Consider the following 14,433-nt stretch of genomic DNA (forward strand, 5'->3'; position numbering starts at 1 on the left):
CACCATGGACTCATTTATTACAAATTCTACCTATTGACTTAACTTGACATCTGTACCATTAAGACTGGATGTCAAAGATAATTTTAAAAATATTTCAAGTGATTAAACATTCTGAAAATTGTAGCTTTAAAAATTGTTTTTAGAACATTTGGCAATATTACTCCTGGGTAAATATCTACAAGAACGGAAAGAAGGATATCAGCGAGAGATCTGCACGTCCCTGTTCACAGCAGCACTATTCACAAGAGACAGGGATGGAAGCCAAGCCGCCCAGATGTCCATGGACGGATGAACAGACAAAATGTCATACATACAATGGAATACTATGCAGCTTTGAAAAGAAAGGAAATCCTGTCATGTGCTACAACATGAAAGAACTTTGAGGACACAATGCTAAGTGAAATAAGTCAGTTACAAAAGGACAGATATTATGTCTCTAAACTAAGTCACAGAAGAAATTCAAATTTAAATCAAATTTATAAAAATAATGGTGGTTTCCATGGCTTGGAGAAAGGGCATAAGGCAGTTGTTCAATGGACACTGCATTTAGTTCCGCAAAATGAGGAAGTGTTGAAGCCCTGTTTCATAACAACGTAAGTAACTTAACACGATTGAACTGTACACTTAAAAATGGGTAAGATGGTAAATTTTATGGTGTTCTTACCACACACAAAAGGCAAAACACATTTGCTTTGATTGCATATAGATTTTGATGGAGATGGGATAGGAGAGATGCTTATAACGTCTATGTAACATTTGTCCCTATAATGCAATTTCCTTTCAAACCACATACCAAAAAACCTGTCATAAACTTAGTATTTGTTAAATATTCCAAGTACAGAGCATCCTAAATTATAGCTCATTAATTAAGGAGGAATGACTAATGTACAGACTAGTGATTATCGAACTCATGTCTGTCTCCTTCGCTAAGCAGACGGCAAGCTCCAGGATTTGGTTCTGTTCACCATTATACTGCCAGGGACTAGAAAATGGGGCATATTTATTGAATGAATATGGTGTTCAATGCTTGGAGATGCAGTAAAATTCAGGTCTGTAATCACCAAGTTCAGGTGTAGTAAGAGATATACCATAAAGGAGGCAGAATCAACTTTCAAAAAACTAATTTTAATCAAAACAAAAATTGTTGATCATTAACAAGTTTATAAAACAGTGATTTAGTTACATAAATAAATTGATATCAGTGTATCAAATCTTAATTACTTTCAACTTCATGAGCATGTTTACATGGGTGATGAAGTACAACCTTTTTTTTTTCTTTTTACCTATTATAATAAATAAAATGGAGCGCATGAAATAGTTCTAAACAAAAATACCTACAAACATACCTCTAGCATGTTCTCTAATGAAGGAACAAGAGACACTGGACAACTTTTGCACCAAAACATAAAAATTGCTTTAAAAAGCACAAGGTTACAGAACCATCAGCTAAAGACACTATACTGTAACCAAAGTTGGTATTTAATAATATAATGAACAGTTTGGTAGTTAGATCTCCAGTTTGGTTATTTTAAAGCATTAAGACAAGGCAAGATAGAAGGCTGCTTTTGTTTTGAGTAATTCTAGAGAAAATAAAATATATTTTAAAAAAAGGAAAGAAAACTGAAAAGTAGAACAGTCATACCTACACAACTTTCTGTCCTGCACAAAGTCAAAATACCTATGCAGAATAGACATATAATATATATAATGTTATTTGTGCACAAAGGTTAGCTTATTAGCTCACTGCAAAGGCGTTATGTATCATATGTCAATTGTTTTGGAAAACATTTTGCGTTTGCATCAAAAAGATATCCCTTGTAAGTTTCCTAGGCGAGGAGGCACGAACCCCAACTCCGGCAACTGTGTATTCTTAATGCTAAGGCTTGCTGCTCTGGCTGTGTGTTTGTTGTCCCTCTTTCTTTAGTGCCTGTTACAAGCATGTGTTGTGTAGTGGTTGTTGTTGGTGGTATGTGTGTGTCTTGTCTCTGCGTGTATACATATATATGTATACATAAGTTGTATAAATATATATACATATATAATTTCTCCCAATAGATCTCAGTCCAACCATGCAATCCAAAAGGTGGCTCTGCATAGATGCCCAGCATGAAGTTCACCGCCTGAGCCAACCCTGAAGCAAGGCGCACTTTTAGTCCTTCTGATAGTTTTTCTCTCAGTTTTTGTTTTTGTTTAAAACCAAGCTACTGCAGCTTCAAGTATTTTGCATTACATAGAATATTTTTTATAAATTAGTTAATGTTATATTTTCAATATTCAGACATATACTATAATATATATACAGTACAATAAATGCTCTCATTCTTTTTTTAATTTTTTTGATAAATCCCTGAGAATGTATGTTGACAGTCGCTAAGTTTCCACATGCACAAGCGTCATGTGCCATGCTTCTGGACGAACAGCACTGCAAAGCCACGTGGGTCAGCCTTTTAACTATTAGATTTCGCTTTGTTGGTTTGTTTAAATATGCTGAAAATGTAAAGATGAGTTACAAAGAAGTAAAGCTGAATCCATTCGAGGTACTTATCACAGGATGGAGGTGTTTTGTTTGGTTTTTAAAGCCATTTCAATTATTTTTTTGAGGCTGTGAACGTATACAGAAAACAGGAGAGCTATGTGGACTTTTGCCACTTGACAACATATACTCAGTGTAAACCAAACTTTTTTAACCTCTCTCTCATACAAAATTAAAAAAAAAATTAAAAAAATATAATAAAATAAAAGGAAAGAAACAAGGAGAAAGGGAAGAAAATTAAGAACACACAAACTTTCACAACATGACAATTTAGTTTGAAAACACAACATAACTATACACATATAACACCGGTGTGGCTCTGTTCTTTAAGTTAAAAAGGGTACAAAGGCAGGCTCAAGTAAAAACAAACCGTCCCTCCCATCCCCACCCCCAACCCCATTCATACAAGTTCTATCAACCAAACCTCTCCCGAACCAACATCATCAGTTTCTTTTTGCCTTTGTAGATTTGTTTCAGGTTGTCAATAAACTGTGTAAACTGAATGTGTCCGTCATGCGCCATTAAGAAGGTCTCTCGGGCCTTGCTGAGGAACTCTATAAACTCACTATAGTGCCGAGGACTGATGTGTGTGAGTCGTGAGTGCGTTGTGTTGATGTAGGCCCCGATCGTGGCATCCAAGAGTTGCCTCAAGGGAGCTTTGTCCAGTGACATGAGCTTCCCAGAGTTCCTCCTCCCATGCAGTCCCACCATGCCAGGAGTGGTCAGCGTGCACCTGCGCAGAATGTCCGACAGTACCGTTGCACACTTGACGCTCTTGACCACCAGAGGTATTATCGCTGCAAGCTCATTCTTACCAAGGGAGTGGCTGAGTGCACAGGCCCACAAAACGTCATTGATGGCGGGGTGCGTGTCCTGATTGTAGCTCAGGTTGAGATGGGTCATGGCCAGGGTGGCCAGCTTGTAGGCCCTCATGGGGTACCCGCGGTGCTCCATGTACCGTGCTATCGTGAAGAGCTGGCTGTAGCTCATGCCGGTCGTAGCAGCGTCCAGAACAATTTGGTATGCCGTCTCAAAAGCTATGTGATCCTTTTCACACAGGGTCAGCGCAGAGAGGGCACAGTTCTGAGGGTCCTTCATGGCACACTGCAATGCGAGTGTCCGGGCACTGCTGGCCAGCTTTTCCTGCTGATGGCAGTCCAGGTGGAGGCGGACGATGGTGCTATTGGACATCACGGTGGTTGCAACTATACTTGTGGCCTCAGTGGGAGTAAAAAGTGTAAACCAGCTCTGCATGATGCTATCCAGGGCGTAAACACCTGCAAGGAACACAGAGAAGCCCTATTAAGGACAAGGACGCTTCCTAAAGGTCTAGTCTTATTTCCCTTTATAATCAATGCTTACATTGTTAACCATCACAGAACATGAGCCAGGCCAGAAAATCCTGTAAGGTAAGGTGCCTGGGAGCAACCTTCTAGAATAAGGTTATTATAGATTGCGATTCAGTGACATGCCTGAAAGGAACATGAACTTCCTGTAACACAGAACTAATCCTGCGGGTAGCTGGGATCTGCATTGTGCTGCTTGGCATTTCAGACAACGGCTTTTGCTAATGAGTTCTAGTTCACTGGGGCCTCCTGTCAAGTTACCCATTATAGAATCTAAGTCAGAAAAACCACAACCCTCACCAAAATAGACAGTTTTTATGTGGCATGTGCGTGTTTGTGTGTAAATTTAAAGTATACATGATACAAAATGATTAAGACACAAAAAGAAGCAGGAAAATGTGACCCATAATCAAGAGGAAAAAGTCAACAGAAGCAGACCTACAGATGACTCAGATGTTGGAAATGGCTGAAAAGGACTTTAAAATAAACACTATAAGTACACCAACATGCCTCAACTGTAGAAAAATCCTAAAGGTGAGTGATTCAAAGAGAAGGTGCTAAGTTGCAGACAGAAATCAGGTCTATATCTTGGTGCAGGGGAAGGGAAGCTGTGTGGCAGTTCTTCAATTGGTATTACCTTTGTATTGTTTCACTAAAGCACCACATCAATTATCTAAGTATAATTTTTATATTGAGACCAATTCCCCTTTTTCCAAAATTAAAACCATTACAGATTCATAAAAGAAAAATAACAAGGATGATTTTACAGAATATGCTGTGTCAGTATGTTAAGATCAAGGTAGCAGTTTCTTCTCAGCAAGAGGTAGGTATCCTTTTTCTTATGCAAACAGGAAGAAAGTCCCTTTAACCAACATTAATTTTCCACAGCCACCATTTCTCGTGTTGGCCATCCTGCAGGAAGGCAGTCTTCATTAGTGCTGATTTACCACGCAGAGGGGAAGCAGGCGGCGAAAGGTCTCACAAATTGCAGTCTATAGGCAAGCAGGGGACCTTCTTACAGCTAGCTACAATTTCTCACACCTCTGAAAGATCACCGTCCTAAACCATACCCAGTGGCCATTTCTCTGCTGGACACTATGACATATGCCCTAAGATGATGAAGAAACCACTTAGAGCAACTAGGTAACTATATTATTTTCATTGAAATGGAAAGAACCACTAATCCAGTCTCAAGTTAGCTTCAAAGGTGGGCTCCAATCTACCAAGGATTCACTCTAATAGCCTTTAGTATAAAATGGTGACCTTGATTATCACAGAAGTTTCTAAAAGCACCTTAAAAGTGACAGAACACCTGGATAAAAAGTGTTTGCTTGCTGACTTATTCCATTTTCAATAAGAGTCTGGGGCCCACTCCTTGTCAGTCTGGAAAAGGAGCAACAGAGTGGGTACGACCTTAGGATAGAAGGAAGGGAGCCCCGGCAGGTTACTGGAAGGGCGGGAGCCCTGGAGAAGTCAGTAAAAGGAAGAGTGGCAACGCCCTGTGTCTGTGACTGAGTGGCACTGGCCCCGCAGTCCTGGGGAAGCTCTGCCTGCAGCGTCCACCTACCCACTTCAGTGGCACAGGTCACCAGCCATCTGACCATTTCCCGCCGCCGCCAATTTAAGGTTGACAGTGTCATCCGCATAACCTGTGAGGAAAGACAGGATAACAAAATGGTTTGAAGATTATCTCAAGTCAGTGGAAATACAAAACAAATCATTCCAAAGTATATACTACAAGGCACGTGCCCTATGAACAGGAGGATGGAGAGCCAGAGCCATATTTAGAGCAAAGCTCTGCACATGATTTTGGATTTGTCCTCAGCTCCCCTAGCTGGCCTTGTCGCAGCCGGAGAGGCCAGAGAGCCACAGTCTACTTCTGGTGGGAGACTGACCAGATGTGGCATCCTGGGCAAGTCCTCATTTCAGTCATGTTTCTCTTCCACAAAATCAGAGGCCAGGCCTGAGGCATCAGCACAGTCCTGGCCCTCTCCTCCTCCCCAGCTCTAACAGCCCATGGCTTCAGATTTCTGGAGCTCCTATGAACTAATTCTGATCAGAAGCCCTCGGATGGCAAAGAAGTGTTTTAAAATAATTGTTCTAGTCGATCTTTCCATCTCTGGTTACTTTGTTGGGCTATTATGAAGATGACTCAGGTCTGTGGAAAGAAATCAGCTTAGTGATATGATTTTGTTTTTCACTTTCTAATAAGGGATCCCCAGATAAACTATCCCTCTGTTCCTGCTTCCCCCATTCCTTAAGATTCAGAACATCTAGGGACGTAGCTCCTACAGCCCTGGAGAGGCCCCGTGGAATTTCTTCCTGGACCCTAAAGGAAAAAGGCAGGGAGCACACTTTCAGTAATCTGGCACTGAACCAAAAACACTGCCAGGGTTCCAAATAACCAAAACTTGTATTAACATTCATTTTTTCCTGTATCATACCTTTAGAAGGCAAAAGAAACAAAAATAAGCCAATAAACAGAATTTACTTTTAAAAAGAAACATCTAAAATGTCATTTTATTGCATAAATGCAATCAATCTCTGATACCCTCTGTTTTACAGTATTATATACAGTAAGAGCATTTTCTTACAATCCAGTTCTTTATACTTCATTGATCACTATTAGGAGACTCCATACCTAGAACCAGATTAATCATCTAATCAGGGCATTCAATTCCCCATAGGTAACCAGAGGATAACAATATATTTCATTGCTTTTTATGGGACAGGGGGCGACAAATGAAATTGAGATTCTCTGATAAAAGTAGAAACAAACCTTTCAGTTCCTGGTTTAACACAGTAATCTTTTCAGAAACTATCAGGAAGCAGATACCTATCTGCGTAACTAACTGAAAAGGTCCTGGTCCCATGTCCACACAGGCCTGCTGAATGCTGAAACTGGACCCTGGCTCACTTACTCCTCCTTTACCTAATTTTATCATGGTTATAAAAAAGAGGCAAAGCTGCCCATTTACTAGGAAAATGCAAAACAATAAAATTCATATTTGATCTAAAAATTTACCCCTAACAACTGAATCTTTATTATACATGATAGTTTTATTGAAGTCTCATTGGAGCAATCATTCTCCTCCATTCATTAAAGAAGAAAAGGTGATGTTAAGACTGTCATTAAGAAAATGAGTGTTTTATCTGAAAGACACAGACTGGCTTCTAAGTGTAAATACAGTCCCTGCACCTCCAGCAGCAGCTGGTTCAGCTGGGAATGACTTCAGCTCTGAATTATAGTGCTCTCCTGGAAGTCTAACCGATTTTGTCACCAAACTCATTTACCTGGCACTAAAAAAATCCACAAAACCAAAAGAAACAGCCTTAGCCAGTGACTCTGTTTAGCAATCCCCTGTACCCCAGCAAAGACCACCGGTCACATACCTGCAGGCCCAGCTCCAGGGACACTTTCAAAAGAGTGATGTCAGGCAAACTGTCCATGAGAGTTGCTATTTTAAATGCATCTTGGGCAAGCTTGAAGATGTGGGATGAGGAGTGAATGTTTTTCTGGATGGATTCTAATACTGTTTCCAGCCTCCGAACATCGCCTGCGATGAACGAGAAAAAAGCAAACCAAATCAAATCAAAGAAAATAAAAAAATTCATACCCCCCCACAGAAATAAAAAAGAAAACAAAGTAAGACATAAAGCACAAGTTAATATACCTGAAACGTTCAGAGAGGTTACAACTAAGCGTTCCAGAGTGACTGCAATGTCCGTGAACCTTGGCTTCACAAACAGCAGCACGGAGACACACCCTCAGTGACTACCAGCACATGTGACCCAGAACCCGCTGAGATAACAAATGGCACTCCTGGTTTCTACTTATGTATTTCTGGTGAATATTTCGGGGGGGGGGGCCCACAAAACATAACCTAACTTTTTAATCTGCTTCTGAATCTCAACCACCACTTCCGCATGATAACTAAACCTCAGCTCTGCCGCAAGCAAGTTCAGTGATGCAGGTAAATGAGGAAAATGCCAGGCTCAAACGTGTAACACCTGTTTTGCCTCATAAGCTAAGATCTAACGCAAAGCTATCCCCTACAACCCGAGATAAGCACCACTATTGAGAATTTGATAGCAAACATGAACCTTAAAAAAAAAGGCAAACTAACAAAATAACCATGAGGCCTCAGGACAACCATACCTTTGGCTGCAGTTAGCATGGTGGATGCCAGCTCACACTGCTGGGACTCGATGTGGCTTAGCGTGAACCAGCGGGGATATCGGTTGGGAACAACTGACGCAATGTGGTGTGGGCGGGTGAAGTCTCCTGTTGGAGCAGCAGATTCCAATACTAGCAACCTGTAATGAGAAGAGACAGAGCAGGTGGCTTCTAGTTATTACTTGTCTATCACCTTGGCCACAGGGACTGGCCAGTAGCCAGAGTGTGGGGCGATGGTGGGAGAAATGTTCGGGTCCTTGGTGCAGGAAGAACTGGGACAGCTACACTCCGCTGTCTGGATGCTAAAGTCACCTCACCGACTGCTCACTACCCAAACCTAAGAGATTTCTTTAACATTATTCAGGAAATTGCAAAATTCAAGGAAATTAAGATACGTAACAATAAAGACGTTTGAAACTCAGTCTTGATGTTTACCTATTTTAAAATATTTGAATCTTACTACTCATTAAAAAATAAAAACCACCAGAAGCCTGAGTGCAGTGAATATATTAAGACTGGGACGGCAACTGTCAGGGATCAGTGGGTAGTGAAGATGCATCAGCTTAACTTCTTACAATGCAAAACAAGAGAGGAAGTAAAACCAGAATAACTTCCTTTCCACTATTCATACTTAAAAAAAATCAGTTCCTTATTACTTCAGAATTTGTAGTTAGGATATGTTCTTTCAATTATATCAGAAGATGATGAATGCAAATGATTCCAGTATTTGTCCCTTGACAGTCTATAAATTCAGTGTGATTTCCTATTTCAACTGATCTTTGATTAAGAATATATTGACAAATAATGAATAATTATTAAAAACAAAGCACATGCTTAGTTACTGCCTCCAAACATAAGTTACAAAGAAGTCGGGACAGTAGCTACAGCTGCAATAATTTCTTTACAATCATCAAAACACGAACATTCACTCAAGGACATCATTGTTAGAAACTGTGGATTAAGAGCTGGGGATCAAGGGCGTTAGTAGGGTCAGGGTATGGGGCTGGCCTTGGGCCCCTCCCAAGAGCAGTTACTGCCCTGGTAAGACAAATGCCTCATTCTCTTTCCCTCTTATCTAGGAACAAAGGATGTTAATGTAAAGGGTGGCAAGGTAGGCAATTAAGTAATAAGAATTTTAGTGGGGCTGCTATTTAGCTTTTCTTAAAAAAACTCAGAAGGTCCCTGGGATTCACAGGCAGACCTTTCCAGAGCTATTCTAGAAGAAACCAGTCAATATGAGAAAATGAACGCTGAAAACATCCTTTCCAGCCCACCACCCTAACTTCCAGAAGAAGTAAGAAGTAAGCTCCATGTCTCCTTTCCTTCCTGTCCCCCTGGCTTCCCTGAGGTGCTCTACGAGGTCACACTCCCTGCCACAACAGTACCCTGGCTGGGGGAGCAGTAGCAGGCAGAAGAGGTGGGCAAGCAGTTCCCACACCCTGCTAGCACACCATGAACAAGCTGCCTGAGCAGCACCAAGGGCAATCACAGATCAGTTTCTGAGGGTTAGAAAAGTAAGCCTTTCCACCTGACAGAGAACTTCAGAAATGCCAGACCCACAGAAAAACATGCTACTTTACTCTTAAACTTTACAGTGGTCATAGCAATAGCATCTGGTGGCGTCATAACGTTAGCATCCTTCCCTTTACACAGGAGCAGGATTCTTCCATTTGCACGAGTACAGAACTGAGTGAGCATCTGTCTTCATCTGACAACTTCCATTTCAGCTTTGAAAGGTGGAAATAGGAACTTACTTATAATTGTGCTTTAAAATACAAACCAAGTAGTATAAAATAACTTGGTCATTTTAGTTTTTAATTTATTTTTTGGTATTTTAAAAATAGACACGAAAATTTAAATGTCTCTCTGTTAGGTGAATGAGATTTTAGGTTACCAAGGAAAGCACGTCAAATTAAAGGATATCATGCTCAAAACATACTGACACTCAGGTGTACATACACACACACACACACACACACTCCACTGTCACTGCATAAAAAAGAGGCCTTCTGAAAGAGACAAGCCACACACAGAGAGGCAAGGGTTCGTTTCTGAGTCCACCACACTGGATGCTGGATGCGGACACAGTCTTTGGTGAAAAGATTCTATGGGATCAAGCTCTTCTCCAGCACCTCAAAGCTTTCAGTTTTGTTCATGGCTTATCTTTAGGTGACTGTAATGAGATCTAATCTGCACTTTAATATAAAAGTATTGTAATTTTTTTTAAAGGAAAAAGCTCATATTTTAAGAAAGGTGAATACTCCTTTCAGGCCCTCAAAATTTAACAGATTACAAATAAGACTGACAAATACAACCTTGTATTCACTAAAAAATATTCACCAAGAACACATTTGTGATGAAAATGATTATGTACTTGGTAGAATTGACTTTTAAAAGGAAAGTGAAAGCAGGTCAGTGACAGAGAGCAACCTGTTCAAACTGCTGATGCTGACGGGGGGGGGGGGGGGGGTCTGAAGAGCCATGGCAGCAGGCAGAGCTGAGGGCAGCCCCGCAGCTCCGACGTCCTCCAGGGGGCACGAGGGACCTGGGAGACACACGCATCCTGCACTACTGATGGAACATGAATTTACAGCAGGTGGGGAGGGCTCCCTTTATTGTTATAGGTGGTCAGTATACTTATTTACCACTGTTTCAAAAATCTAAATTTCTCAAAGCAATTCTTTATTTAAATAGCAAAACTTCAACTGTTGCTCTCATGTGGTTAAACCTGGCCTGAAATCGTTCTCTATTCCCAAATGCTAGCTTCAAAGTACAAAATACCACCATGAGCATGAATATGACAGCTGTTAAGAATACCATTCTTAAAAAAAAAAAAATACCATTCTTCCTTTACTTTAAAACAGAAGCCAAACAGCCGACGAATCAACCACTACACAATCCAAGAAGCATATAAATAGGTTCTTTAGATTTCCTGCTGCCTAAGAAACATGAATGAATGAGAAGTCAGGTAACAGCCATTTCTCCCAGCGAGGAACCTGGACTGCGCTGCCCGGCGGGCTGTGCATACGTACCGCATCGCTCTCAGTGCAATTTTGTATGCCAGCTCAGCATCGTGAGGTAGGAGAGAGGTGAAGAGATGCTTGGCAAATGTGTGCATTGGAACGCTCTCCCGGTGGATAATTTCGCCTAAACCACTATATGGTCCGGCTGTGGGAAGAGAGTATACACATTTTACATTCCTAAAACAGGAACTAAGACTTGTAAAGTATACCTTAAAATTGTTATGTAAAATTATAACATAAACAAGCTGATCTAGTTAAGAATGTTCTCTAGGTGACACAGTAGAAAGGAATACAAATCTTAGTGAAAAATGATTCTTCAGGATACAGTATCCAATATCTAAATTTACTTCAGGAACATTCCCCACCACTAAAATGAGGATCACAGAACTAAGGGCAGAGCTTTTCCACATTATTACTGCTTCAGAGAAAGAAACCTTCTGAATTCAAGAAACATCCTCTGCCAACGTGCTTATCTGGGCATCCAGATTTTCAATTGCACACGACTGCAGCTTAATGTTGGAACCCTCACCTGGACCCCATCAGTCTTGGCGGCACAGACAAGCTGGGTCTCCAGAAAAGCAAGCTCTGATGGGATGGGGTGGGGGGATTCTGAACCACTTATTCAGGGACAAAGACTTTAAACATTGTTGATTTTAATAAGCAGGAATAAATACTGACTCTCAGAAACTGGTTAATAATAAAAGAATAAGTTACCCAGTTTGATACTATAGGCAAAAGAAAAAATTAAAGTAAATGGAAATTTACCATTTTTAAGACTCCAAAAGACAATTTTAAAAGCAAAATTATATTTAAGTTGTCAAAGTTAATTTCTTAGTCAGTTTTAGTAAGTTAGGACAGGGATGGTGGCAGAGCTGACTCCCCCTCTGCTCTCTGAATGCTGCTCTAAGAAGAGCAACACAGACTTGATTACGATAAAGTTTAAAAGGAAACCACCGTGGTTAGCTCAACTACTTTCTACTTAGCTACCTTGAGGCTCAGTTACTGTCAAGTGTTTAATAAATTTGTTTCCATGTCATCTTTGGGTGAAATCTGTTTCATGGTTTCTAGAATTATGAACCATGACACTACTGCTCAAAGGAAATAATGCATTTGTTTCCATGAGAAAAATCAGTCTGGTGAAAAGTTTAGAATCCAAGAACTGCAGTCCAAAAGAAATAGTGAGAGAAGTCACTAAACTGAGTATGGGGCAGGAGCATTATATAGTACAGATCATTTTAATAGGATATTTTCAAATTTCATTGTTTTATTTTTGGTTTGTATTTTTGAATTATTCATTATTTAAGTACTTGGAAAGCTATCTAGGAAACAGTTTACTTTTTTACCTAGACAAACTAAAATCCATCCTAGAATTCTAGGTTTATCAAACCTATTAATCTTTTTCTTATCTTTAAGGTATTTATAAAATGTTTTAGTGATCTGTCATTCTTCAAAAGTTGGTATAGCACTATTGTTCCACCTTTAGTTCAAATAAGGCCAAATTATTTAGGTTATTATTATGAACTGAATGTTTGTTATCTCCCACCCCCCAACTCAATATGTTGAAGCCCCAACTCCCAATGTAACTGTATTTGGAGAAAGGGCCTCCATGAAGGTAATGAAGGTTTAAAGAGGTTGGAGGGTGGGGCCCAGATCCAACAGGATTAGTTGTCCTTATAGGAAGAGACATCAGAGAGCTAATGCTCTCACACAGGTGCTCTCTCTTGTTCTCTCTCTCTCTCTCAGCTCTCTACAAGTTAGAAAGAAGGACCTCACCAGAAACTAAATTGGCCAGCACCTGACCTTAGACTTTTCAGCATCCAGAACAGTGAGGAATAAAAATTTATTGTCTAAGCCACCCAGTCTGTGGTATTTTGTTATGGCAGCCTCAGCAGACTAAGACTAACTCTATTTTTTAATTCTTAACTCTTAAGAATTAGATACAGCACATTTATAGATTATCTTCTTCATTTATCTTTCATTTCAATTCACTGTTTCCCTTAAATCATCAAGCTATCACTTTTTTTACTATGCAGAGAAAGCCATAATGCATAGCCAACATTTTGTTATGATACCTCCCAACAAGCAAAACATTCAGTCAGGTATCACAGAATTACCTGTGGACTAATGAATGTAAGCTCTGACCTCAGAGTACTGAATGATGAAAGACTGAAATTTGGTACTAAGTTCCTCAGAAGTACTTTTCCAATATGCCAATTGATCCCATTTGCCAAGACTGTGGCTAGAAGTGATTAACACTCAGCAACAATACAGGGTTATTGCTTCCTCTTTTTGAGATTCCTGAAGCTACTTCACCCCTGAAATTCCCAGAGTTTAAGTGCATGAAGAGCTTGGTGCCCCAGTGCAGTCAACTCAACCATGAAGTGCTTATCTCCTGGAGGTTACAGAAATGGTGCCTTGGTGTGGCTTCCCCCTGGACGGTCCCGTCCTGCACCACCTACTCTTTGTGGGCCAGGCAGGGTCAGGTAAGGGGAGAAAGCTGGGGGGAGTCAACAACATTCTTATCAGATATAGCTTTTATACAAAGGTCTAGTGTAAAGGTATGAACTAAGTAAAGACTAAGATAGTTAAAAATTATTCATAAGTAATGAACATGGAGAATATTTAAAAAGGTAAATGATAAACACATATCAGATAACCATCAACACTGAAAAGCACACACCCTTTTCCTATCCTTCAATATAATGGAAACTAAAAGTCAGACTAAGAGCCAATGACAACATAAAAAAGCTTGTAGCGAATTAGTTTTGCTTATCTCAAAACAATTATGAGAGGAAAGTAAAACAGTTACGAAAGAATCAAGATCACCTGAAATTAGCCAACACAGGCTTTTATGTTTAGAGGAAGAAGAAAAAAAAAAACTTTAGGAGTGTGCTTCAAAAGATTAGTATTAGAAATTTTTACTAAAATTTAAAAATAGTTTCCTTTTTAAATGTTTTTGGTTTTTTTTGTTTTTGTTTTGTTTTTTTTGTATTTTTCCGAAGTAAGGGGGGGAGGGAAGGGAGGCAGGGGCAGACAGACAGACTCCCGCATGTGCCCAACCGGGATCTACCCGGCATGCCCACCAGGGGTCGATGCTTGGCCCCTCTGGTGCATTGCTCCACTGCAGTCAGAGTCATTCTAGCGCCTGAGGCAGAGGCCATGGAGCCATCCTCAGTGCCCGGGCAAATTTGCTCCAATGGAGCCTTGGCTGCGGGAGGGGAAAAGAAAGAGAAAAAGGAGAGGGGGAAGGGTGGAGAAGCAGATGAGCACTTCTCCTGTGTGCCCTGGCCGGTAATAAAAACCCAGAACTTCTACACGCTGGGCTGACGCTATACCACTGAGTCAACTGGCCAG

General features: G+C 40.4%; 1 protein-coding gene across 2 annotated transcripts in view; it reads right to left on the reverse strand.

The window, feature by feature from the left end:
- Positions 1–1,104: 1,104 nt before the first annotated feature.
- Positions 1,105–14,433, reverse strand: part of ZSWIM6 (zinc finger SWIM-type containing 6) — a 190,210-nt gene continuing 176,881 nt past the window's right edge. For both annotated transcript variants that reach the window (XM_066242648.1, XM_066242637.1), the window contains 5 exons: positions 11,089–11,224; positions 8,039–8,196; positions 7,273–7,436; positions 5,447–5,528; positions 1,105–3,810 (listed from right to left, as the gene is read on the reverse strand). In XM_066242648.1, coding sequence (XP_066098745.1) covers positions 2,948–3,810; positions 5,447–5,528; positions 7,273–7,436; positions 8,039–8,196; positions 11,089–11,224 — 1,403 coding nt within the window. In that variant the 3' untranslated portion in view covers positions 1,105–2,947. The remainder of the gene's footprint in view (positions 3,811–5,446; positions 5,529–7,272; positions 7,437–8,038; positions 8,197–11,088; positions 11,225–14,433) is intronic.

The sequence above is a fragment of the Saccopteryx bilineata genome, chromosome 1 (assembly GCF_036850765.1).
Source record: "Saccopteryx bilineata isolate mSacBil1 chromosome 1, mSacBil1_pri_phased_curated, whole genome shotgun sequence".
In the NCBI taxonomy this organism is placed as follows: domain Eukaryota; kingdom Metazoa; phylum Chordata; class Mammalia; order Chiroptera; family Emballonuridae; genus Saccopteryx; species Saccopteryx bilineata.